The sequence below is a fragment of the Thunnus thynnus genome, chromosome 10, assembly GCF_963924715.1.
Source record: "Thunnus thynnus chromosome 10, fThuThy2.1, whole genome shotgun sequence".
Lineage (NCBI taxonomy): Eukaryota > Metazoa > Chordata > Actinopteri > Scombriformes > Scombridae > Thunnus > Thunnus thynnus.
The window spans coordinates 34,302,948-34,330,774 of record NC_089526.1 but is presented as its reverse complement, the minus strand read 5'-3'; the positions used below and the strand labels follow the sequence as shown (position 1 = coordinate 34,330,774).

At 38.3% G+C, this 27,827-nt stretch overlaps 1 protein-coding gene across 1 annotated transcript; it reads right to left on the bottom strand.

The window, feature by feature from the left end:
* Positions 1-9: 9 nt before the first annotated feature.
* Positions 10-26,584, bottom strand: LOC137192012 (sodium- and chloride-dependent transporter XTRP3-like). Its single transcript, XM_067602559.1, has 11 exons — positions 26,339-26,584; positions 12,732-12,872; positions 11,633-11,724; positions 11,285-11,512; positions 7,553-7,663; positions 6,290-6,531; positions 5,922-6,084; positions 3,489-3,690; positions 2,261-2,420; positions 1,926-2,091; positions 10-395 (listed from the first exon to the last, which is right to left on the bottom strand). Exons 1-11 carry the CDS (start codon positions 26,460-26,462, stop codon positions 228-230), a joined length of 1,797 nt encoding a protein of 598 aa, XP_067458660.1. The 5' UTR covers positions 26,463-26,584; the 3' UTR covers positions 10-227.
* Between the last annotated feature and the right edge of the window lie 1,243 nt (positions 26,585-27,827).

Here is a 27,827-nt window from a genome sequence, read left to right as displayed (position 1 = left end):
GTCTTCAAGTTTTGTGTGTGTGTGTGAGAGAGAGTGTGTGTGTGTGTGTGTGTGTGTGTGTGTGTGAAAGTGTGGACAAAGACAACTATTTTCCATTGTCCCTTGTTATAAGTGAGAAGTGAAGGAGTGTTGTGTGTTCAACTGGAGGACAGAGATGTGTGCCCAGGAAGGCAAGTGATGGTCAGAGGTTAGTCTCAGTAAATGTGTGCTCTGTCATAACCTGCTCACTAAGCAGATACTGTGCTGACAGTACGCTGCCTCTTGTGATGGCCATGTTTCCTCTTCCTGCAGTACACAGACAGAGCTGTGAGGGGAACACAGCTGACTGACGACACCAGCAGCAGCCCAATGAAGACTTGACCAAAAACAGGATACTCGGTCACCACTGACTTTCCCTGAAAAAACAGGTACAGTTACTGCCTCCAGAAAAAAATCATTTCTTGAATTTGGTTCCCATCAGTCAGTCACTTTGGGCTGCAACCAGATAAAGCCATTTATGTGTCTTAGGACTACATTGTGTTTTGAACATTTTGAGACACTGTTCTAGGCTCTGAGGGAACATATCACCAGATAAACAACTTGTTAGTGTCAAAAAAAGAAAAAAGTTTTAAAGCCTGTTCAGGTTTCCTGGATTGGTTGGACAAGTCCTCACTTGACCCACAAACTTAGATCTTAGTTAGCTCACACTGGTGATTTACTGAATCTGGTTGCACAAATCAAATTTAAATTTCTTGTGATAACTTACACCTGTCGGACTCGTTACACAACAAAGAAACATATGGAATGGCAAGAATTTTGCAGAAGAGAAAATAAAAGTAAAATCAATAAATTCTAAACTAAAATCAAATGAAAATACAATGAAGCACTTTAACTCATTAATCAGCAATAATATATAATCAATGTACGCAGCCCATCTAGATCTGTCACATCACCAAAGTCTCTAAGCCAGTACAGTTCCTCACCAATACCAAACACCAATACTTATAACACAAAGCCGCTTGGCTTCTTCACAAATTTAAGTATCAAGTCCACATACGTAAACCATAAAATAGCTTGTTTGTCTGCTTGTTTTTGTTGATGCATACCAGTCAGGGAAGGCTTTCATTGTTGATGTAGACTTTTGTATCAGTGTCAATCTGCTGGCTTAAAGCTACGTCAAAAGCCACAAAAGTAATCATAGCCATTGTCCTGTACATTTTAAAGTTAAACATGGTCTTCTATTACCTAAGGTTATTAATCATATAGCCTTGAGGTAATGTTGTGTAACAATAAGACTGAACTAATGCTCTTTGTGCCCTTTCAGCTCTCTATGATGCTGGTTACCATGTTTGAGTATTAAGAAAGAGTCTTGTCTGATCTCAGACTCTTTAAGTGCCTGTCAGCTGATTACAAACAGTCTGATGGCAGGGATTATATTGTTACATAATGTGGTTTTGCTTATTGAATATTGGTATAGTAAATAGGTTACAGTATCAAAACATCCTCTGCCAGTTTTCATTTATGCTGATATTTTCATGTCATTAAAACAGCAGCAACATACTGTTACCAGGAATTGGTTTATTAATGGTAACAAAGCATCACATGCAGCCAAAAGTTTAAAAGACAACACAGAAAAACTGAAAAATGAAGATGGTGTAAATTTTGGTTTGTTTTTCCTGTGAAATGGATGTATGCTGACTGTCACATGGTGATGTCCTACTCTGTTATGGACCAGGCAGACACCGCCACAAAATATTTAATATATTTGTTCATTTGTGTGCAGGTGTAGCCTTTAGAACTATATATATATATATATATATATATATATATATATATATATAAGGAGTAGCTTTGTGGTATCCTCTTATTGGGCATGACATTTGCTTAGGTGATGTGAGCGTGACACTGGATGTAATATGATATTGAAAGAGATTGAGCTGGCTCACCAGCTCTTTGTTCCATGCTTGGTAGGTAGGTGTCCCTCCCTGGATGTAGTTGATGATGTAGAAGATGAAGAGGGCGATGAGGAGAAGGGGACTAACTCCTGTCCACATGATCTTCCAGTACCAGTGGGGACGATGACCAAGCATGTCTTCTATGTCTTTTTCAAATCTAAAATGAATAGATAAAAGCACAACAATAATCTCATTCTATATAGTTTGCATAAGAGTGCTGATTATTTTATACTTTACACATTTGGCACTAGCCACTAGTAGAGCCAAGACAAAAGCTGACCTGAAGGTAAACAATTGTGGTGACGACCACACATAAATACACAAACCTTTTGATTCCATAGATGTAACTGACAGTTATGACCTCAATTAGTACAATGAAGAGCAGGGAGAAAGTGGCTCCATAGTCGTTGAACATGGTAAACCAGTAATTCCCTGATGTGGTGGTGAAGCCCAGGCCAAGCAGCAAACAGAACAAACACACTAAACCTGCAAGCAAAACACAGTACTCAGTCACAATTCCCATTCATTCATTCAATTAGTAACCTTTAACATTCACTACATAGCAACACGTACTATGTGGCAGTAACCTGCAGACAAACCCTGCCGTCTGACCGATATTCATAAGGAATTCTCACCTTATATCAAATGCTAGTAAAACTCATGAACGTACACAGTTTAGTGTCTGGCTGCACAAGTCAAGTCAAATCAATTTTATTAATATAGTCCAATATCACATATCACAAATTTGGCTCAGTGATGGGAGAAAACCGATAAATTCACCTGTTCTGCCAAAAGGAGCATCTCATAAATCCAGACACAAATGCAAGCAATTCCCCCTGATAAACACAGAACCTCTTTATAGATTTTTGGATTCTGTAAGCAACTTTTCAAAAAGTAAATGCTAGTGAGTTCTAGCAGGGACCCCTGGCGGGTGTAGAGTCATTGCACATTTTTCCCCACTAGGGAATCCCAAGGACCAACTTTGAATGCATTCCGCTAACGATCCAAATAAGGGCACGTTCAGAATAAATTGAATCATTCTGACAGAAATTCCTTTCAATTTGAAAGTGGGGGTTGAAAACTTAATCTGGTCACAAGATAAAATCTGTAAAGTAAATATTCTATTATTATTACTATTACTTTCTGTTTTTGTACAAGCTAACTCAGTTGAGTGAAGTCATAAATATTCCTCTAGAGAGACATGTCAGTCCTCCATAGTTTCCCATCTTTGACCAGGTGATGTTTACAAGTTAAGGAAAGACAAAGCTCATATAAATTCAATAACTTTACTAGTATTATATTCTGATGAAACTGATATTACAGCAAAGCTCATATTCAGTAGTTTTCCAATTGAGGATAGTTAGATTTGGTGCTGATCTTTAATGTGGAGTGTGTAAACAGGACACATAATCAGATTTTGTTTGTAACCAGAACCAGTATGAATAGCACCAATATGGCTATAGTTTAAAAGGCCTATATAATCCTCTGGGACAGGCTGATGTCCACAAGGATGATGATGGCAAAATGTTCAATCAACATCATCCTGGATCTTACCGTTGAACATCTCATTGCTCATGCGGGATATGACCTTGAAGTCTCGTAGCGGGGTGATGATGGCAGTGATATTGCCCAACATGCTGCCCATTCCCAGCAGCAGAAGCATGAAGAAGTACAGCACTGACCACAGCTGAGACAACGGCATGTTCTTAATGGCTTCACTGTACACTATGAAGGCCAGACCTGTCCCCTCTACTGCCTGAAACAGATGAGACAAAGAAAGAAACACAGACCGAGAGAGTTCATTCATACAAGGGATTATGACTCTGACCTATTTGTTGCATGAGTTTACTGCATTCAGATGGCTTTTACTACAAAGTAAAGGTGACAAATGGCAAGAGTTAGCACACATCACTCAAACCACATTCCGGGACTACTGTCAAGGGACAAATAAGTCTCTCTGCCTCATGCTTTACATTTCTCAAAGTTAAATTGGTGGTAATTTAATGTCATAATGTTTAATATAATTTTTCTAGAGGGCTGTGTTAACAGCTGTAACAGCTGTTTCCAACAACTACTGAAATGTGGAAGCTGTTGTGCTTCAATAAAAATCATCAATATGACAATAAAAATCATCAAATCTAAAAAACCTCTCAGTAAAGTAGGAGCCATGGTGACAATGAAATGGTGAACAAATTATTAATTTTGCATTATGTTTGTCTAGTTATATGTTTTACTTTTTGTTGATTTCTGTTTTATATATATCTGTGCCACTTAAGAACAAATATGTTTGGACAAGTTCTTCTTGCATAAGGCCCATTGTTAGTGGTAAGGCTCTGACAAACAAGAATGAGTGTTAATTCATTCTTCATTCACCAATACTCATAAATTATTCCACTTATTGTAGCTCTCAACAGAAAACTATTATTCACAATTCTACAGAAATGGGGATTCAGACACTTAAAGGTATGCTCTATATACTTTGGCTACCACCACATCGACTGAGATACTATCACAAGTTTCACTTTACAATGGGGTGCAGGGTGGTGGGTAATGCGGGCTAGAGAAGGCTAAGCCCTCCTTAAATTCAGAGTCGGACTGGCCAATGGCACGCTGGGAGAAATCCCCAATCACTATGTGGGTCGCTTGAGCAGCCCATTAAATGAAACTAGAAGAGTGAGTGTGCCACTTGTGTAGTTGGCCCAGCAGCAGCTTCAGCTAGAGTAACCAACCTCAACCAACTCAATGCATTCTGGACAGATACTAAACACCCAATACTGGCATTTTCAAAAAATAATAATTAACAAAGCTGCACAGTATCCTTATTCAGTTCTAAGACCTCACTATTAGTGCCCGTCTACGTTCCCCATGCCACAGTGCTGGTTCTTTGCCCAGGGGTCCTGGTCTGGCCTGGCCAAGACCTTAATACATTGATGTCTTCATTATTTTTGGCCTTGTTCACCTAAGCTGAGTGAGTGGGTATACATGTTTGTACTGTTTGTATATGTTCTATGGATAATAAATAAATATTGTACATGTCTCTGTCATCTATGCATGTATATATGTATGTGTAAGTAGTACATACCTGTGCATGTTGTATATGTGTGCATGTAGGAGGTATTTGCCTGCATGCATTTTTAATTATTTTTTTACATTTTGTTATGGTTTTTGTCAAGGTGGGTTGGATTTGCTTTTTTGCCAACAGTCTACACACAATAACTCATAGTGTGTGTGGCTTTGGTCCATTTTACATGGGGAGTAGCGTGTACGAAGGGTGGGGGTGGTTTCTAGCCCATTGTATATGCATATGTGCATGGTATGTTGTATGTATATATAATTTGTTTCCCATTTTTTTTTAAACTGTATTATGTTTTTTATATGTTTTTGACTGATCCAGAACTTTCATCCATTTTGTTACATTATTTGTCTCAATAAAAAATAAATTAAAAAAATCTTGGGTGGACAAAAAGTCTTAATAATAAAGGAGCCACCACTCTTGTTTGCGTTGGCCATTTGTGGATAAATATGTGCACTCACCATCTCTTAATTCTTCTGTCTGAGCCAGTGTTATTATTTTAACCTCGAGTTTCATTAAAACCAAATGAAGGGGCACCCTGGTGGTGTTTGGGTTTAAGGCACTGACCACAAGCTGTTATTGAGTCCACTCAACATATTTGTTGCACATTATCCCTCATGTCTGTTCTGTTTCATGTCATGCCAAATGAATTCTTATTCAGACAAAAAATACAACAAAAGAAGTTTGTCCTTAAACCACCTAATTCCTAGTTAGGTTGTATTGCCTTCTAACAATGAATTTCCTTAACACAGTGCTTTACACTTCTTGCTTCTTCCAGTGCTTTTCTTACATAAATCAATGAAAACTCACTCTATGGCAATATATATATATATATATATATATATATATATATATATATGTGTGTGTGTGTGTGTGTGTGTGTGTGTGTGTTTATTGTATTGTTTTATACATACAGTGTCCAATTCACTCTCTAGGTCACAGTTTTCCAGTTTGTTGGCGAGTTCAGCAAACTGCTGCGGGTATGTTGTGTTTAGTTTCTCAATCCACTCAAAGACATTGTCCAAAGTGATGCTATCCTCTGCTAGACTAAAGGCATTCAGCAGCAGCAAGCGCGTCCTGGAAGAGGAAATAAAATGACTGTTACATGAAGAGTACACTATATTAACCCTGACTTTCACCCATAACATTAAACACTTGCAATTACTTTACTACTTCCTGAGTATAGTTCAGTACCACATCAGTATCTAACCTTAACCCTGTGTCCTGCTACTCTGCATTTAGTGTGCACTCATATATTCACATGAGCACAAAACGCACGCACCTTTCTAGGCAGTCCTCGTAGTTGACGGTGGCCTTGAACCCATAGATGGCAAAGGTGACAATGCTGGCAAAGATGGAGGTTCCGCTGTTGATAAGGGAAACAACGATGGCCTGGCGCTCAAAGTTGTTGTTGTACTGGTTGTAGCTGGCAAAAGCTATGAGTGACCCGAAACCCAAACCCAGAGAGAAAAAGATCTGAGTGGCTGCATTGATCCATGTAGTTGGGTCAGCAAGCTGTTCCATCTAAAATCAGAAAAAGGCACATGCACATATGGGCACAGGTACACACACACACACACACACACACACACACACACACACACACACACACACACACACACACACACACACGGCACATGTAAGCCCAAAACAATTCTGCAGAGGCTTTTCAGGTGAGCACCTGCTGGATGTCATAGTAAGGCATACATACATAAGCATAATAAGGTGATTCATGCGCTGTTAGGGTTCATAGCCTGTATGTTATTTAAGACAGAAACTGCAAACACTCAGTGGATTATTCTACTTGTAAAATGGGCTCTTGCCACGTTTTGAAAAATAATTTACTAGTGCTTTGGAGCAGAACACTATTTAAATAGAAACTTTATGTTGGAAAATGTCAACAAACTCCACTGTGCAGACATCACAAGAAGCCTAAAAATAATGTATGGCCAGAATCAAGCATCAGAATCAGAATAAGGGTTATTGCCAGGTAAGTTTGCGCATACAAGGAACTTGCCTTGGTGTTGTGGTGCATAACAATCTACAAGGTAAATACCTATACAAAGTAAGAAAAAAAACAAGTACCACAAGTCAAAAACTCATAAATGAAGTAAACAGAACTTTACAATAAGAATATGTAAAATAAATTTAAAACTGAAAAGAGCTGCAGAGTTTGAAATGAAGAGAATGGAAAATGTTTATAGTATAAATAGTATATGCAGTGTGCAAATACTAACAAATATGGTATTGTATTAATACAATCCACCATGCTAGATGTAGTGGGTTCACAGATGTGCAGATAATGCTATTTTTACGTCAATGTAATGTGTAGTGTCCATGGGCAGGATAAAGTCCATGTCAGTAGGTGTCTTGTTGATGAGGCCAGCTGCAGTCGTGGTCCTTGCCATGGCATAAACCACATACTGCAAGTATCTTATACTTCTACTATTAATACACAATACAGAGAGTCAGGAGTTTGTAAGGTAAACCCTAGGCTATAATACTAGGCACCCATATGGCTATTGCCAAATCAACTCAACCTTACCTTGGGTGTGAACATGTATTTGACACCATTGATGGCACCATGAAGAGTGACACCCCGGATCAGGTAGATAAAGAGGACCACATAGGGAAATGTGGCTGTGAAATACACCACCTACAGATGGAGCAAAACAGCATGTTATGGTCAAAGTTCAAATATAAGAGTGAATTCGTGATGATGGAGTGGTTTGTTGGACAACTTCATCAACCAGTCATATCCCCACAATTCGCCCTCTAGTCTGGACAAAAGAAAAACACCTGCATGATACACAATTTTTTAAATGTCCATTTTCAGTTAGCTGGTTGGATGTTCAGGGTGTTCAGGTTCATGAAATATGTAAACAATTAGTTTGTACATGATTGTATGACCAAAGACCTTTCATATGATTAACAAGTATATATGTTATATTAACCATAGGTGCCTCAGCAATGAAGCAAGTGGAGCAAATGCACCCCCATTATTAATTTAAGGGGAGCAAAGTTGTGGTTTTGATACCCCACTTGAAAAAAAAAAAAAGCCCCTGCAATCAGATAATTATATTTAAACAGCCAATATCAATGATCATTTTACTATTTTCAGCAACTGACAAAAATAAGTAATAACAAATCACACATTTTTGAACCACCCTTTGAATTGGTTGAGTCAAACCTGTCATTGCCACTGCATGCTTTGGTTGTCGATCCACACAGGAGTCTGACTATTTACAAAGGTTAGAAACATGCCATTTAGCTTAACTGTGATCACTGACTGAAAATAAACATAGGAAAAGATAGGCTAGCATGTACTGAATGAACCTGCTTGACTCCCACTGACTCCAGCCAAACTTTAAATCAGCTAAAAGTAGGATTGTACTGTCGCCGAAATGCCGAACCGATTGAACATCAATCTAACTCTTAACTAAGCTAACTTTGCTAGCAGCTGAGCTCTGAAACGCTGGGGGCATGTCCGCTGAACATGCTGAAACTGCGCCCCCAACTGAACAGTCAAAGCCTCTGAACTTAACTACACTCAGGCTGAACTCCCTTAAAAATATACAATTTAAAATAGGCCTTGTTTGTGGGTTTATGACAATCAACATGGATAAAAATAAAGTAACGTTAGGAGCCAGTGTTTAATTTGGCACCTGTTTTGTTGGTAAATGGGGACTTATTTCAGTAAAAATGTGACTTAAATGAGTAGTTAACAAGCAATCCATCACCAATGATAGTTATGTTAAAATGTTGTTTTTATCAATGAAATTTGGTTACAACATTACTCACTTCTTTGTAAAAGTGATGGCGAAGGGCAAGATATAGGAGCCGCAGGAGTATGTCTGTAGTGACGGCAAAGGCACCGGAGTAGCATCCGCAACGCAGTCTGAGACAGCAAGGGTGAGACTGGACAGAGAGGCAGAGAGGGCCTACACAGGCACAACTCCAACAGCAGTGCCACATGAGCAGCGGGTGATGGATAATATCTTTTTGGTGGACTGGAGCTTTAACACCGACTCTACCCGTCAAGGGACGCTTCAGCTGGGTTTGAAATAACTCCTTGAACGCTACTGTTGACCGAAAATGGCCCCATTCACAAGTAACAGCTAACACTACACCGGCATCTATCATTATGATTATGGGCTGCAACCTCATGATTTTTACGGAAACATGGCTTAACACCAGCGTGCCTGATAGTGCCATTGAGCTACCAGGCTGCTACATCCTCAGGGCAGATACAACAGCTAATGACTCCGGTAAAACCATAGGGGTGTGGGGAACTGTGCATTTATATTAACAAAGCTTGGTGCTCGGACAATGCCGTTAATGAGAGGCACTGCTCTGCTAACCTTGAATATCTCATAGTTAAGTGTAGACCTTTCTATCTTTCCAGAGAGTTTACATGTACTGTTGTGACTGGAGCATACATAAGGATGCTAACGTTAAGCTTGCAATGGAAGTATTGCATGCTGCCACTAATGAACAACAGACTACACAACCAGCCGATGCCAAGGTGCTCTAGTTCTTATATAGTGTTTGGGGGGGGGGCATGATAATCACCCCTCATTTTAGACACGCCCAAAAAACTCTGAACACAGAAATGATGAAAAACAGATTAATGGTCTAACTCCACAATTCAGTACTACATAGTACTAAACACTACACGTGGCTCTTAACATGACTGCTAACTCTAATGCACTGACCATGAGACTCATGCAATTGACACTTTTCACAAGGCGTCATGCACACATCCATTTTCTCACACAGTAAAAAACAAATTGTCAAAGACAGAGAGAAGGAAAAGAGGTCATTGACAGCGCACGGGCAGAGAAGACAGAGCAGCACAGCGCAACAGCAGCACTATGCAGCAGCAAGATATTCAGACCATCAGGGGGAAAGTGAGAAATATACACAAATCTCTTATGTTGTAATTTATTCCCATGCATGCTGCTCAGAGTAATCTCAGTCAGCAGCACAGCATCTCTCCCTCCTCTTGCACCATGTAAATGCAGGCAGGAGTGAGAGTAAATTACTATGGTTACGGAGAAGCTCTGTGTCTCTGTTGCTCTGAAACTTTCTTGCAATAGACATTTTAGGATAAATAATGTTTTTATAAATATAATTTTAAATATGAAATAGCCATTCTTCCTGTCCTGATCCACCCAATTTTATACTGTTCTTAATGCATTTTAGCACCTTCAATCTAACTAATCTAGACTAGTGCAGGAGGCTGTTTCTTGACTTAATCCAAGAGGTTAGGTGGTGTAGAAATTAGGGATGTGCACAGAGTCCAGTATTTGTATTTGTATCTATATTTGTTGAGGCAGCAAAATTATTTATATATGTATTTGTATTTGATTAAAAGTGGAAATAGGTGTAATGTAATAGGTGCTTTTATTACTCTTTTAATTTTAGGATATTAAAGTGTTTAAAAAAGTGTTTATGAATACACTAGCTTATGAAGCCTCCGGGTCTCGAACTTGAGTCTCCAAGATCATAGATCACTGCGCTGACTACTGAGTTAAACTGAATGCATTACCAACATGCAGACAGACCTCTACTTATTTATACACGTATAACACAGAGACAGCACAGCATGTAATGTGTAGAGAAGAACTTCGAAGGCGATTCTTGCTTTACACTTTCCATTTACTGCCTATTTTTTACACCCTCACAGGAGAAGGGGAACAACAGGTTATGGGTAGTCCCATGAGAGCACTTTGCTTGTGTCAGTAGCTCAGCTCTATCTTTGGGGAACACCCCCAACTCCGGGAGTGATGTCCAAAGGAAATGTGTGTCATGTAGCAGGTGGATGTGACTCCCCTTGTTGAGACCTTCTGATACACCTAACAGCGGAGCAGATAAGAGAGCCTGAGATAGCGATGTAACCGACCTGCACGCTGGTATTTGACATGTTTTATTTTTCTTCCTGAAAACACATCATTTTTGAAATATTTGTACAAAATAAATGTTCATAAAAAATCCACTATTTGTACTTTGCTGAATAAAATATTTGGATTCGGGCACACCCCTAGTAGAAATTCAGGAAATTGTATTAATTATTTTTCTGGGGGAGGACCCCCAGACCCCTCTGCCAATTATGTATCTTTCCAAGTTTGCTCCCCCATTTTAAAACATAACCCGGCATCCATGATATTTACATTCCAAAAAATATTGATAAAATGTATCTGTTATCATATCAAAAGTTTGTTCTGATTTATATATTTAATTATATATTGCCCCCTTTAATTTTTCCCTCTCTTACCTTACCAGTTGACTTCACTCCTCGGACAATGAACAGGTAGGTAATCACCCAGGCAAGCAGGAGGCACAATGCCTGGCCTGTATGAATGCCTCCATTCTCTTCAATAGAAGAGGAGATGTCCAGTGTTTCCCTGTAGAAGAAGTACTGAGTGGGTGTAGCCCTTTGACACTCCTCTATAGGTGCTGTCCGGTTGGAATTGATCGGGCACTCTGCCCAGGGAAGGACTGACTAAAAATGAACACAATACAGTATAGGTTTGTCATCTTAGTGTTCAAATGAGGTCCAATATTTTGTGTATATGTATCTGCTTTTGAAAAAAATCCAGTAAATTGTTAATAAGCAGCTCACTTGAAATGAATGAAAGAGGTACCAGAAACTCCATGCATTGATGATGTTGTAATAGAGACACAGATAGAGGGATGTCACAACACTAGCAAGACCTAAAACAAGAGGATTATACAAAAAATACATTAAAAAGCATTACAAAATGTGTTTCCCATTTTACATATCCTACATCCACCTTTTAATCTGTAATGCTGCCAAGTCATATGTGAGTCAAAGCTCTATGACCTAGAAATCAAGTCCCATGTTTTTGAGTTAGTCCAAAAAATTCAAGTAAAAAGAGAAAGATTCCAGATGAAGGCAACAATGTTTAATTGATTAGCATTAGCAAAGTTTAATATGTTAGCATGCTAACATTGACTAATTGGCACTAAACACTAATTGCAGCTGAGGCTGATGGTAATTTAATTAATTCGCAGGTATTTAGTTATAAAACTAGTACTGGACAAGTACTGGTCCTTGATGAAAAGTCAAGGGATCATCAAAGTCATTATATCTGTTGCAAATGCCATGGCAATTTATCCAATTGTTTGTAGAGTCCATCAACTCTATCAAATAATAATATAAAAAAAAAACAATATAACCAAGTCTTTGGAAATCATCGCCTGGGAACCATTAATGTCTGTACAAATTTTGTGCCAATCCACAGATGTTGAGATGCATCACTGAGTACGTGAAAACTTTAACCTGCTGGTGGTGAAAGAGGAAAGGGCTGATCACTGAAGTCAATACAATTTTCACTCTGAACCACAAATGGTGTAATACATATGACTGTATGCTACAGCAGACTCAACATCATGTTTTTTGGTAACCAGTTCAAACAAGATTTGAACTGATGTTGGAGTTTTTAGAGGGCAAATTCAGTGAATAACAATAAAAACAGCAATGATTAAAGTCTCAAAAAGTAAATATAATCTTGTGTGTATGTTCTTTCCTATCTGGTTAAATATTTTACATTACTTTCTACCACTTTTGGACAAACCTTAAAACTCTGGCATCTCTGGCAAGGTAAGCAAATGGTTTCCAACCTTGGAGATACAACCCCTTGAATTTATTTTTTAACTGCCATGGGTGATCGTTGAACACTCATTGAGTCAGCACTTACCCACACCACCCAAATAAGGACTGATGGCAGTCCAGGCCCTGATGCTACCCAGACGCATCTTCTGACCAATGGCAAGCTCCATGTAGAATAAGGGCACCCCCTCCAGAAACAGCATGATAAAATATGGAATCAAGAACCCCCCTGAAGGTGGAAATAAAAACACAAATAAATCAAAACCTCTGAGTTTCAAGTATAACAATAATAACAATACCTTTTATTTATAGAATGCTTTTCAAGATGCTCAAAGATGCAGTCTGGAGTATTGCCCTACACCAAGAAGCTAGCCTCAGCATTCGTCTAGTCTCTATATGGGGGGTAAAATATTTAGGAGCAAAGAATGCATTTTGTATCCAGCTCCCACAGGTTCTCTAAAAGACTCAGTAATTCACATGTATTATACAATGAGTTACCAATTCATTAGCTAAACCGGCAACACTTTATAATAAGGGTACAAATTATATACTATAAGTAATGCTTAACTAATGCTTGACTCATGATAATTTAATGCATGAATTAATGCAGGATGTCTCATGAATACCTGTTGCTCACCATTAACAAATGATCAAGTCACTGACTTTATGTGATTAGTTCACACTTAATAGATCATTAGTTAAGGAATGTTAATAATGCACTTCATACATTAATTGATATGCGACCAAATTAGCTGGATTTCTCTTATATAAAAGTTAGTTTCTGGACCATACATTTGTTCAACTTTATATTTCTATGAGAATAGACCCAATCATATTTCTGACACATTTACAACATAGTGGATGGAACATGAGTTGGTAAATGGTAAATGGACTGTACTTGTATAGCGCCTTTCTAGTCTTCCAACCACTCAAAGAGCTTTTTACACTACCTGTCACATTCACCCATTCACACATTCCGCTGAATGAGTACAGGGGCAACCATACATGGTCCCAACCTGCCCATCAGAGGGAACTAACCATTTAAACACATTCATACACAGATGGCAAAGCCATCAGGGGCCATTTGGGGTTCAGTATCTTGCCAAAGGACACTCCGACGTGCAGATTGGAGGAGCCAGTAATCGAACCACTGATCTTTAGTGGACGACCCACTCTACCTTCTGAGCCAAAGCCACAGTTGGGTTTGTTTTTTTATATTTTTTTTTTTATTGTATTTGTGTTGTGTTTGTGGAGTGTAGCACGGTAGAGAAAGAGGCGCTAAAACCAAAATCATCTAGCAGGTATATTGGCAAATTAGAGGGGACTGATCAGACATGTTTAAGCTCAACAGAAGTGCTGTGGGCCCACCCAATAAACTCAGTGAGAAAGACACATTAAGTGTTAATCATTACTTAATCATTACTTCACATGAGGTCACCATTACTTACTTGACTTGTGTCCCCACAAGTAAAGTCATGTTGTGATTCTCATTTTTAAATGGTTACTTAACGAACATTCACTAATGTTCTGAGTTTTTGCTTCTTTAAATTCTTCACATAGAAATTACTTCATTATCTGTTCACTAATTTGTATCCCCTTGAAAACCGAATATTCAGCAAAAGCCTGTCATCCAAATAAAGTACTTTTTTTAAAAATGATGCAATGATGCATGATTTATTAACAACAAATGTTTATCAACACACAGACACAGCTGAGTGGCTTGCTGTTTGCTTGTTTATTCAAAGTTTATTAATTTTAAATGTGTCACATGTCCAAATTGCAGCAAAAGAGCGTCTGTCTCCACAGTATATTGCCATGTTGAGTGTTTGATATTTGTTTGTTTGTGCTTCAGAGCATAACCGCCATGAAACAATCAGAAAATAATGTATTTCTGTCATTATCAGGATTTCTCTCTGAGAAAGTTTTCCACCGCTGTCCCTCCTCACCAGCCTGTCTCTCTGTCGCTCCCTCATCCTCTCAGCTTTCTCACCTTCTCTCTCTCTTTTTCTCGTCTTTTTTAAAATGAGTTGGTAAACCCACAACAAAGACTAACATTTAACATTATCAAACAAAGAGAGATGTCCTCCTCTCAGATCTCTCATGGCAGGGTTGTCCAGTTGTGATCCTGACAAAGCAAAGCAAAGCGGCTCACTGATCGCTTGTTTATTCCAAGCTTATTAATATTAAATGTGTCATATGTTCAAGTTGCACCAAATTGCACTCCCTTGTGTCCCCAACAATACACCCACCAAGTGTGAAGTAGATCGGATGAACATAAAACATAAACAACACACAAACATACATACATACATACATACATACATACATACATGAAGACAGAGACAGAGATTCCTTGCTTTATATTGAGAGACTAGTGCAGTGCCCATTCAAAACATGCTTGTTTGGAATGGGCCAATTTCTCAATACCTAGAGAGAAAAGTGCCTGTCCCCTAAATGCCTCTCATGCAGACTATTGGTAGACACTACAATTTACTGATGCTCCCTAGACGCCTGAGATGCAGGCTATCGGTAGACACTACAATTTACTGATGGAGGGGTCGTCACAATCTGTATATATTTAATTAACTCTTGGCTGTTATATTTTGGTGTTAGTATGACATCCAGTATAATCTCATTGTTGAACTAAACTTAGCACAAAAAGTAAGGAAATTTGTGTTTGGTAGATTATTTCTTTGTTGTAACAATGCTTCTTGGCAATACATCTTATGCAGTTGGAAAGCCTGTTTATTTCCCTTTTAAATGGTACCACATTTGTAAGGAACATGCATTTGTGGGATGAGCAGCAGAGCTGAGTATGTGGGTTGCACCCATGAAAAATTTGCCAAATCTTCTCTGTCAATGCCAAACAGCTTATTTTGCTGTTGCTATTGGCTCTTGTAGTGAGCTGCCAATCAGGTGCCTGATTGGCAGCACCTGCTACAGTGGTCAGTAGGTGTCTGCTCCAAGAATTGGCATGCCACTGATCTGGATAGGGCCCATGCGATAGGGCAACTTCAAGCTGGTGTTCTGCAAAACCAAGTTGCGGCATTATTTGGAGTGAGCCCTAGTACCATCTCCAAAGTGAAGGCCAAGTTCCATATATCGGGGAATGTCAGAGACTGGCCGCGAAGTGGGCATCCCAAGAAGACGACACCCCAAGAAGACCATTTCCTCGCCCTGTCAGCACTTAGGTACCGTGGGCTGTCTTCTACAGATTTGCAGTCAAGGTTTGCAGGACGATATTGCTGACAGCTCTCTGCCCAGACAATCTGGAACAGACTGCATGCAGCCAATCTCTGGTCATGATAGGGCTACCAGGAGGCCTGCCATGACCCGTTTGCGCTGGTCTCGGCGACACGTGCACTGGAACCTGAACATGTGGAGGAACATTATGCTCAGCAATGAGTCCAGATTCTGCCTATGGCAGTTGGATCATAGGGTCAAAGTGTGGCAAAGACACGGAGAACACTATGCTGATTGCTGCACCGATAGAGTAACATCCTTTGGTGGAGGCAGTGTGATGGTGTGGGGCGGCATCTCCCTCACTGGAAAAACGAGGCATGTCATCATTGGAGGCAATCTCAATGCAGAGATTCTGCAACCATTGGCAATCCCATATCTCCACAGTCTGGGACCGAACTCTATCCTCCAAGATGACAACGCTCGCCCCCACAGAGCGGGGTTTATCAGAGACTACCTCCAGAATTTGGGAGTGGAGAGGATGGAATGGCCTGCCAGCAGTCCTGACCTCAACCCCATCGAACACTCAGTTTGGGTGTGCTGTTTGTGCCAGAGTGATCAACACAACCACGTATGTGTTTACCTGTGGTTCATATCTGCAGTTAGTGTTAGCTTAATTGCTAATATTAGTGTAGCCTCTGCAAAGAGCGACCCCTGCTCTAAATGTTGAGACAGAATAGCTAACCCATTTCAATTTTCAATTCTTGATGTGTGCTTGAGATTGCATTTTTTCACATGTAGATGATCAGTAATATGTGTTTCCACTATGTCTGTCTCTCCCTAGACGTGTATGTAGGTGTATGATCTTTGGTAGACGCCATTGTGGCAAACGGCCACAAAGCTGATGTATTATCTTATGGGTGTATTCTCTTTGGTAGACGCAATTGTGGTGGACAGACACAACGCCAATGCATGCATCTTGTGCACAAATACTCTTTGGTAGAGGGGGTATGATGCCATTTACAGGCAACCAAATGAAACAGACCGTTACCTTGATTAAAATTACAGATTTCTCTGGGTTTGAAAATTGTTGGAAACATTTGGGATAATTTGAGTACATAGCTCAACAAAATATATAACATAGGTCTAGTTGTTTTTAGACATTTTAAGGCAGAGTAGTTACATATCATAGCTTTAACATATGACATTAAACTGTCATATGTGGTTGGTTTTGACATTGACTGTCAAAAGACCATTGAGACCATTATAATGTCATGAGACCATTATAATTGTATAATGACCTCAACTACAGTGGTACAATTTGAGCTAGACTAGTCCAAATTGTATCATGCCTGTTACTGACTGACCTCTCATTTACATAATAGAGGGGAAGGAAAAAAAAACATTTGTGTCATACATGTACCTTTTGACCTCCTAATTTTCAAATGATTTTATTTTATTTTTATTTCTGTTGTTTTTATCAGAAGTAATCATTAAACTTAAAGGGGGCCTATTTTGCTCACTTCCAGTTCTGTATTTTTATTCTGGGAGTCTACTAGAGTATCGCTGCATCATTCGCAGTTTAAAAAACTCTTTTTTTATCTTATACAGACCCTTTATGCAGCACCTCAGTTCAGTCTCTGTCTCTTAACAGGCAGTCTTAGCTCCTGTCTCTTTAAGGCCTCCCTCCTGATGAGCCCAATCTGTTCTGATTGACCACAGTGTTGCCAGATGTAAAATAATTATATTTGTATGATTATTTTTCCCTCTGTATAATGTACGATCAATGATGCCAAAAGTCCCATAATTTGATCATTTTGTGACACTTAGTCGTAGTAGTTGTAATCAGTCTAGGCTATCTCATTTTAATTCATTTCCCAACACATCAGGATAGTAAAATATGGATCCTACATCTGTGTTTATGCATCTCTTCTCACATGCTTGTTCATCATCACAACAAGCATGATTGGCTGACTTGTTTATTTGAAGAGAGTTTGCATGAGCTATGCTTTTGATTTCAATGTTGGAACATTTTTATTTGAATTTGAATTGCACACCTCCAACAGGTTAATTACTTACTTTACTTTGCCGTGCATTGTAATGGAAAAACTCACAGCGTGCCAGCTCCACTCATGTCATGGCTCTGTGTGACTACTCAGAAAACAATGGAAAAATGCCATAATGTTAGCACAGAGCAGTGAACTTGCGTACTGTGTGTGGAGCAGATGACCATATAAGGAAATCCATCACAAGTTGATGTCAGCTTGTTGGATTGTTGGAAACTCAGCGTTCAGAGCAGTCTAAAGCTGGTGCTTCTTGCTCACAGAGATTACTTCTACATACTTTTACCTCATTATTTGACACTTTGGCTGCGTTTAATATGAATATCCGACATTGTATCATTATATATATGACTGAAAATAAGGAAAAACCTAATAGTCCCCTTTAAAGCAGAAAAGTTTAAATTATTTTAGTGATTTTGGCAGTTCTAAAGGTTCATGTGCATACAAAATTATACAAAACCTTTTAAATGTATTTATACATTTATTAGTGCCTAATAATTCAGAAGCATGAGGACAAGGCAACAAGTACACATAGTGACCTTACAGGTGTGTCTTTCACAGTGAAAAAAGAGTAAATCACTCAGTACCAGAAGGTGGTGAATCTTGTATGAATGAGTGAATGTGATTTGTAGTGTAAAAGCGCTTTGAGTGGTTGGAAGCTATAAAAGTACAGTCCATTTACCATTTAACTGGATCATGCATGTCGACTGTAACACCATAGTGAATCAAGCACCTATTGCAGAACTTGCTGCTGTAAACCCAGAGAAAAATTATATAAGATATAAGAATATGATATAAGAAAAACACTTAACAAGAATGGTAAATGGACTGTACTTGTATAGCGCCTTTCTAGTCTTCCGACCACTCAAAGAGCTATAAGTCACATTTACCCATTCACACACATTCATACGCTGATGGTAGGGGCTAACATGCAAGGTCCCAACCTGCCAATCAGAGGGAATCTAATCATTCACACACTGATAGCACAGCCATCAGGAGCCATTTGGGGTTCAGTATCTTGCCCAAGGACTTCAAGGAACTTCTACATGCAGACCATCAAACCACCAATCTTCTGATTAGTGGATGACTTGCTCTACCTCCTGAGACATAGCCGTCCATAACAGTCCTGCTTCTCTTGCTAAGCTCCTTTTGTGTTGGGGAACCCGAGGCAAGCCTCAATGAGGATCCAAAAAAAGAAGGATTTTCTTTTTGATATAAACAAGAAATAATTTGTTTATGTGTATGCATACACATAATTTTTTTTTGTGGGGGGGGGGGGGGGGGGGTTAAGAAAAGTAAATTGCCACTGTCATTGTAATATGTGCTTAATGGCATTTTGTTACTGGCTGTACCTTACAGTACAGTGTAAATGATTTTTTGTTTTGTATTCCATTTTAGTTGGGGGAGAGGTGAACCCAAATAATAATAATAATAATAATAATAATATAATTTCCATTGAGATTGAAATATGCGATTGCTGGCATTTTGTTTCTGGCCTTACCTTACAGTACATACAGTACAGTAAAGTGTACGTGATTTTTTGTTTTTATGTTGATAAATAGAACAGGCCACTAGCTATTTGTTAATAAAATGCATCATTTTGAAAAAAATGTGTTTTATTTGGTTGACATTTGATTTCTTTTGTTGAATATTCAGTTTTCAAAGGGATATAAATTAGTGAACAAATGATGAAATAATAGACTTAATGATGAATCAAGAATTAATATGTGAAATTTTTAAAACAAAAACTTCCTTTTAGTGAATGTTACCATTTACAAATGAGAATCACAACATGACTTTATTTGGGGGGAGACAAGTCAGGTAAGTAATGGTGACCTCATGTATGGTGTAATGATTAAGTAATGAGGAACATTTCGCGTGTCTTTTACACTCAGTTGTCAATTTATTGGGTAGGTCTGAGGCACTTCTGTTGAGCTTAAACATGTCTGATCATTCTCCTCTAATTTGTCAATTGTCAATTTACCTGCTAAATGATTTTGGTTTTAGTGCATCTTTCTCTACTGTGCTGCACTCCACTACTTTCAACAACAACACAAATATAATAATAGTAATAATAAAAAAAACCCAATAACTATGTTATAAATGTGTGAAAAATACCATTGGATCTACTCTCATAGAAATATGGAGCTATGTTTTTTTTTATCAGAGAGGCTTAGCATATGCATGGTCCTCAAATAAACTTTTAGTAAGAGGAATCCAGGTAATTTGGTCGCATCAATTAATGTATGAAGTAACTGTGAATTAACATTCCTTAACTAAAGATCTATTAAGTGTGAACTAAGTTTGGCTGGCTTAGTTGATGGCTTGTTAAGAGTTCTGGGTTCTGTTTGGCTGAGGCATGCACAGACCTACTGGAAGTTGGGACTGGATATTGAGTTCTTTCTGGTTATGAATCAACTGACCAGCATAAGTGCTGAGATTTCTTTTTTATGTTTTAATTCTAACATGGAGGACCATGCAGAATGTTGCATTTCCTTTGGCAACTAGATGGCAACATAGGACTGCAAAAGACTGTTTCCACTAGCGGACCAAGTCCTGATTTCCAGGACTCGTGACTTGACTTGGGCTCGCACACTGATGACTCAGACTTGCGCACTGATGACACGGACTCGGACTTGAGCATTGACTGCATTCGGACTCGGAAGTTGAAGACGAGGACGAGACTTGTTAATTGATAAAGAAGTAATATATATCCGATTTTTTGCTGGTCAAATTTTCACATAGCCACACTTTGGTTCATGTCACACACACAGCAGCAGCTGCGGCGCAGACATTGTAGCCACACACACACAACATGCAGTCGCGCACACAGCACACAGAAAGCCCATCTTGGAACTCGACTCAGACTCAACCTTAATGACTCGGACTCGGACTCAGGTAATGGGGACTCAACTCGGACTCGACTTGGACTCGAGACTTAGTGACTAGACTACAACATTGCTCTCTACCGCCATCATCAAAACACCAAATGAGGGAATATCTTTTGCAAGAATGGTGTTTCATCCCTCCAGAGGAGTTCCAGAGACTTGCAGAATCAATGCCAAGGTGCATTGAAGCTGTCCTGGTGGCATGAAGTAACCTAACACCTTACTAAGACACTTTATGTTGGTTTTTCCTTTGATTTGTCACCCATCTGTACAAACATGTGGTACTTATACATAGACATTAAATCCCATGCAAGTAAAACATGTAATGAAAATACTATACTACACTGACTTGACATGACTTGATGACTTGATTAACAAAGAGTATGTCTCATACATTTTGCATTGTATGTTCATACAGCATTCAAAGATACCTCCATAAAACCTAAAGCAAAGTAAACTATTGCCACACTGAGTGTAGAAAAGACCCCCAACGTGTATTACAGTTGTTACATTGGAGGACAGTTTGGCTGGCTGAGTTGATGGCTTGTTAAGAGTTCTGGGTTCTATTTGGCTGAGGCGTACACAGACCTACTGGAAGTTGGGACAGGATATTGAGTTTTTCTGGTTAGGAATCAATTGACCAGCATAAATGCTGAGATTTCTTTTTTATATTTTAATTCTAACATGGAGGACCATGCAGAATGTTGTGTTTCCTTTAACAACTAGGTGGCAACATAGGACTGCAAAAGACTGTTTCATCTGGTTTGTGTGGAGTGGAGATGACCTATATGGTTCATAATATGCAGTATTTAGTTAATCAGATGTTCTGTTCTGTTCTGAGAATTGTAATAAATATGTTTATTTGCACTTGCTATCAGTCATATTGTGTATAAATGCGAGTATTTTCTGAGCAATAGTATTTAACATTGGTTATTATATATTAATGGAATTAAGGAAAAAAAGAGTTTAATGTATTATGTTATTGTTTATTATATGTTTCAGAAACATAATCCTCATTGAAAATAAAAGACACTGACCCTATCCAATGCGTGGATTATTTTGCTTTCTGATCGACACCCTGTGTGAATGCCATTTCCTTCCTGAACTGGCATGTGTGTTTACCCTAATCTACACTCAGGATGTTTAATCTCATTTTGCATAATACTGAAAGATAATACTAATGGCATTAAAAAGTGTAGTATGCGGAAAACTAGAGGAAGAAGAAGAAAAAGAAATGATATAACTGAAATTGATAAAATGTAACATTTGATCAATACTGATCACTTGTTTTAGAAGAAATGCTAAACAGTAGAAAAAAATATATACAAGGACTTTGTCTAAATTTAAGGTGGTCTAAAATCTTAAAAATTTATTTAAATCAGGAACTAGCTGATCTGACCACACATTCGGTGCCACCTTTAGTACATATACTATAGTCAGTACAATAGTTTTCGATATCCAGTGATAGGGACACTTTTTTTTTACCAGTCTGTAATTTCCAAATAACTGTCAAGAGACTTCCTGGACATTTTCTGTAATTTGGTAGTTTGCATAGAGAAAATGGAGACAATATTCAATGAACACACCTCCAGTTAATTAATTCCATTCATTCAACTAAATGCTAGCCTTTTAGTCAGTACAAAGCAGGTCAGGTCAACATGAAAAATGTGATCATTTCAACAGGCAGCATATAGTTCAGTACAGTACATACATATATACAGTATATGGAAAATTCCAATAGTAAATGAATGATGGCTGAATATTTACTTGGGTTTAAATGTAGAAGTTACATAGATTTTTACAGGAAATGTCACAGGAAATGACTAGCAAATTACAGACCCGTAAAATAAAGTATTAGACTACTGCTGAACATTGATTTTTTTCTTTTTATTTGGGCTGCTGACTAATTATTACCCAGCAACAAATTTAGGTGTTTTACCTTCAATAACTGGAGGTGAACATCGTTAATATGCGCTTTATAATTAAAAACATTTCCCTTGGAGCTCTATGGTATTGTGAACATATTTTATCATTGGTCAGTAAAATTTGAAAACCTCAACAGTTTAAAATGATCATTATTTTGTTGTAGTATTTCCCATGAACCCCAGCCACTGTCAAAGCCTCATGTGAGCAATTGCTGAATATAGCTTGTCATATTACAGTATTTTTCACTTGCTGTTTCTGTGCACAAAATGATTTGACTTTTTGTTTGTTTAGTTGTCCCCATCCAACTGTGAGAGCAGGCTGTCACATGTTGTCACTGCCTTCCTGCTTGAAAGTTACACATCCAGGACAGCAGGCCTGGGCTGACCATTGGAAGCATCGGGACAATTTTCGATGGCCTGCCTGATTCGTCTGCTGATTGGCCTGGGGTGTCAGGCCAGTGTCAAAACACAAAATTAATAAGGTAAATCATAGCAAAAACAACACAAGACAACCACATTCATTCACATCTGTAGGCATGCAGTCCCCCCTCCCTTTCATCTCTTTTGACCTGATGGTAAGATCCATGCATATTGTGACACATGATTGGTCCAACGCATGTATCCTCCTGCATCAACAACATCATCGACTGCAAACTTTCCAGTCTGTGCACAGAACACAGTGATGCAGGGTTTTTCCTAGTATTATAACACTTTGGCACAGCACCTAAGTGTTTTTTTCCAGTACCTAAGCCAAATGAACGCACAAAAACTATGCTGAGAATTCTCTACCACGTTCTGGTGTAAGTTATGGTTACACCAGCTTCTCTGTCCTCTCCTCTGCTCTCTGTGTTTGACCGAGGGTGGGGCTCACACACACACACACAAACACGGTGAAGTGAAGATCACATTTTACTTGAGTTGACGACAGTTACGCTTATTACTGTAAGCACAATAAAACCATCACAAGTAAGAAGCCAATATGTAATTAATCAAACCACCTGCTCAACAAGCATAAATATATAGAAACGTGATATTTTCAACTGTTTTGCCCGCAGTGTCCCACCCAATGCCAGTATGTTTTATACAACCAAAGTAAGCTGGTCATGCTCATAGCTAATTGTTATGAACAAGCTAAAACGAAAACTGTCTGTATATAGTCTAGCTGTTAAGTTTAGTTTGTAATGTGGTGTTATATTAAAATTTGTCAAATTCTTGTAAACTTAGCTACTGGCAGAGACGGCAGCTCTCCTCTCTCTACCAGCGGTACCTGCAGCAGCGAATCACATCAACAGCAGAGGGAGGAAGACAGAGGACAGGAGGAAAGACTGATACTGACTGATGTCTGTGTTCTTCATCCTTTCTAAAGTTCACTCAGTATTTTGATGTCAGGAATATTTTTTTTTTGCTGACATGTTAGATTTGTTTCCAGTGAGATATTGTTGTAAACATTACTGTTGCTGCTCTAGAAAGAATATCTAGTTTTATTTAAAATATAAATCACTTGTAATCCTGTTCTGAATGTATTATTTTTAAAAAATGATAATTAAAAAAAATTCTTTAGTGATTAAAAAGAACCATTAAAAGTATTGATAAAGATAAAAGATAAAGATAAAATTCTAACTATACCCATCCCTACTCTATAGGTGTCAGGCACACAGTGCACCATAAAAACAAAACAAAACAAAACAAAAAAATATATAAATATATAGTAATAATATTATTTTAAAATGATATGAAAATGCATAGTTTTTGGTCAAATAACATCAAATTTTCTTTTTTTATGCCTGCTCTTGCTGTGTTGCTGACTCAAGTATTATTCTGCATGTAGCTTAATATGATGATGTCAGTCATTTTAATTTTGTAGTTGTGATGTTGCTGTTGTAACTGGGAGATGAAAAAAGAGCACTTTCGTGATCCACTTTGAAGATTTAGCAGTGTGGAAACTTAACTGTGTATGCTAATTTAAAAAGTAGCCAACATATGTGGAAGATTAATAATAATCATGCAGGTTTATGTCTCGGTCGGGATTATTTGTGTTTGGGTCCGGATCCGGACCAGAGTCTGCCTATTGAGTAACCCTAGTCTATGAGGTGGCCTGGGTAGGTGTGAAATTCCCGGCCTGAATTTTTGTCCCAGTCCAGCCCTGCAGGACAGTAATCACAGTAGATGTGTGCTCATTGTTAAGTGATCTGTACATAGGAAAAATAAAGACATAACAATTCTCCCATCGACCCACATTATATCTACTTTGTACAATTTTATGATTTGTTTCATCAAGATCTCTGCCAAAGCCCCCGTTTATCTTACTGTTTTTATCTTTATGGTTCTGCCACGAAGGAATGGGGAGGAAAAAGTATAAAAGAACTTCATTGTCATTTATATAAAATATTATTTTTTTGTGATCAACAGGTACAGCATATCTGCCCTTTATCAGCTGTATTTACTTGTGTTATCCTTCTTGGTACACATGTACTGAGAGCAGAACTAACAAAATATTACGTTGGCACCTTTTGTACTTTTTTTGGATAAAAAGTAAAATACCAGTATTGTACTATGAGTGTAATTTGGAACAAATAGTGCTTTAAAGAAACAAAATCAAATTTTCAAAGAAGTGGTTAGAACATAGGACAATAATATCATCAACTCTCATTGTGTAAATAGCAATGAACATCTTTGTGGTGAACAATTGTGCAACAGGTTTAGTTTAATGTATTCCTCCTTGTGGAGAAATAATTAAACTTTATAGTTTAATATAGTATAATATTATAGTTCAATATAGTCAAGCAGGTGACTATATTTAAATACAAATATTGTATTAAAAATATTGTGTTTTAATTAATAAACAAAGCTGCCATCCTTGAGGTGTACAAGCAGATAATCTTTTCCAGACCAAATTTACTGCTGAATCTTCAAGAGAGGAAACCAGAAACCAGAATTCTAATCACAGACTATCATTTTCCTTTTTCAGTTTTATTTTTCGTACATAATTTTTCTCTTGTCATGTTTGTGTTGCCTTTAATGATATTTTGTTATTGTGTTGCAAGTGTGTATTGTCTCTTATCACTTCACTCTACTACATGGTGTTTTAGGAGCAGTAAGTGTAAAGCCTGTACAGAGGCTACAGACTGTATAACTCTCTACTCATTCATTCTAGTTTATGACTTGCAATTAGTTTATTGCCAGTTTCAACTTTGAGTCAACTGACTGTTTAACAATAACTCATTCAGTCTGATAAGGTTCGTTTGGAAATTTACAGCCCATCTGTATGATCTGTATGATATAGGAAACAAGTCAATAAACAGTATTCTATATATTCTATTTTATCATGTAAATAGCGCTTTGGAAAAAGATTTTTTTCATGTAAAAGCAGAAACTACCCGAGGATAATACTACATTATTTACACTGACACAATACACCCGTATAATGAGATAACCCTAAATGCGTGGAATATAAAAGTGAATGGAAAATGCTTGTAATGCAGGTCCAGCTGTCTAACAGAATCAACCATGATGAAATAGTCTCCCTATTTAAAATGGACTTTGTGTAGGCTATATCTGTTGGCGCCTCACAAGCACGCTATTTGAAGCCACAGATCTGGTTAAAAACGACCGTTATGTAAGTGGTCTAGAGTGACTTACCTCCACCGTGCATTTGACAGAGATATGGAAACCGCCACACGTTTCCCAGTCCGACTGCATATGATACACATGCCAGCATAAACTGCATGGGGTTGTCCCAGTTGGGCCTTGCATCTTTTTCCATGTCTGCGTGAACGTTTCCAGATTGATTCTCAACGAGTCAATAAAACAATAACGTCGTGGAGTCAGTGCGCAGTGTGTTACCGTGCGTCCTGTCAGCCTTTATAAGCTCACCGTGATTGTAACGTGGGCACTCGCTGGAGGAGGGTCTTCCAACAGGAAAATGATTATTTTCTGTATTTCCAAATAACTACACCGCCCATGAGTCTGTTACTTAAGAGCGCTGTCAAAGCTTCTTGGGACGTGTAGTCCCTATTGATATATCTGTTCAAATGAAAAGCTATTCAAAAATCACTGTCAAGAAGGCTACAGTACATATCCTAGTATTTATTGTAAATATGTTTGCAGAAACGTGTTTAGCTTTGATATGGAGATAATGTCTCAGTACCACATTTTACATTTATGCTTATGGATTTATTTCTCTTTGCAAAAATAACTCCACTTTAAGACGGAGCGTGTTGCCAGTCACAGTGACCCTGAGGTGGGTGGGACATGGCGAGATAATCCAGGTGAATGTTTAATTGTACAGCGCAACAGCACTCCGTCTTCTGTGGAAAGTCCCAGTTTACCCTTGTCTGCACCAGAGCCTGAGCTGACAAAAAAAGAGACTTTTTCATTAACTAACCCACCTCTCTACAGCTTTGATGCTGAAGCAGACTTTTTTAGAGCCTGAACACAAAAGCACTGAAAATGCAAGGAACCTATTGCTTTTGTAAAGATTATTATTATTATTATTATTACTAATATACCCCCACGCCATTGCATTTTTGAGGGGCTTGGGATGCTTGAAAACTCTAACAAAGAAACAAAGTTTATTTGATATTCATGAAATTCGGTGGGTTCATAGCTCTCATCATTTTTGACATAATACATATTTTTTCTTTTTTTTTGCCCAACAGGAAGCCAGCCATTTTGGCTTTCCTGTGTCAATTTTCATTTTACAAACACGTTTGAGACCTTTAGGATGCGCTAAATCTATTAGTATCAATTAGTGTCACAATTGGGCTTGGGCATAGCATTTCGGCCCCATAGCGTCCCCTAATTACTTTTAGCATTTTTCAAATTCCAGGGGTGCTCGAAAACTCATGAAACTTTGCACATGCATCAGAAGTGGCGTAACTTGATATATGATATGGGTCTTGGGTTTGAGTGTGGTAAAATGGCTCAAGGGTGCCCCCTAGAAAATTTCAAAGTCAAAGCCCCCACCTTTAAATTTGACATAGATGTATGGAATTTGGTAGGCAGATATAACATCTCTTTAAAAATCGACTTCAAAAAAAGCCTCTTGGAGCTATACCCAAAGTCCAACAGGAAGTCAGCCATTTTGAATCTACTTTGCATTTTTTTTGGAAAGTGAAGTAATTTAAAG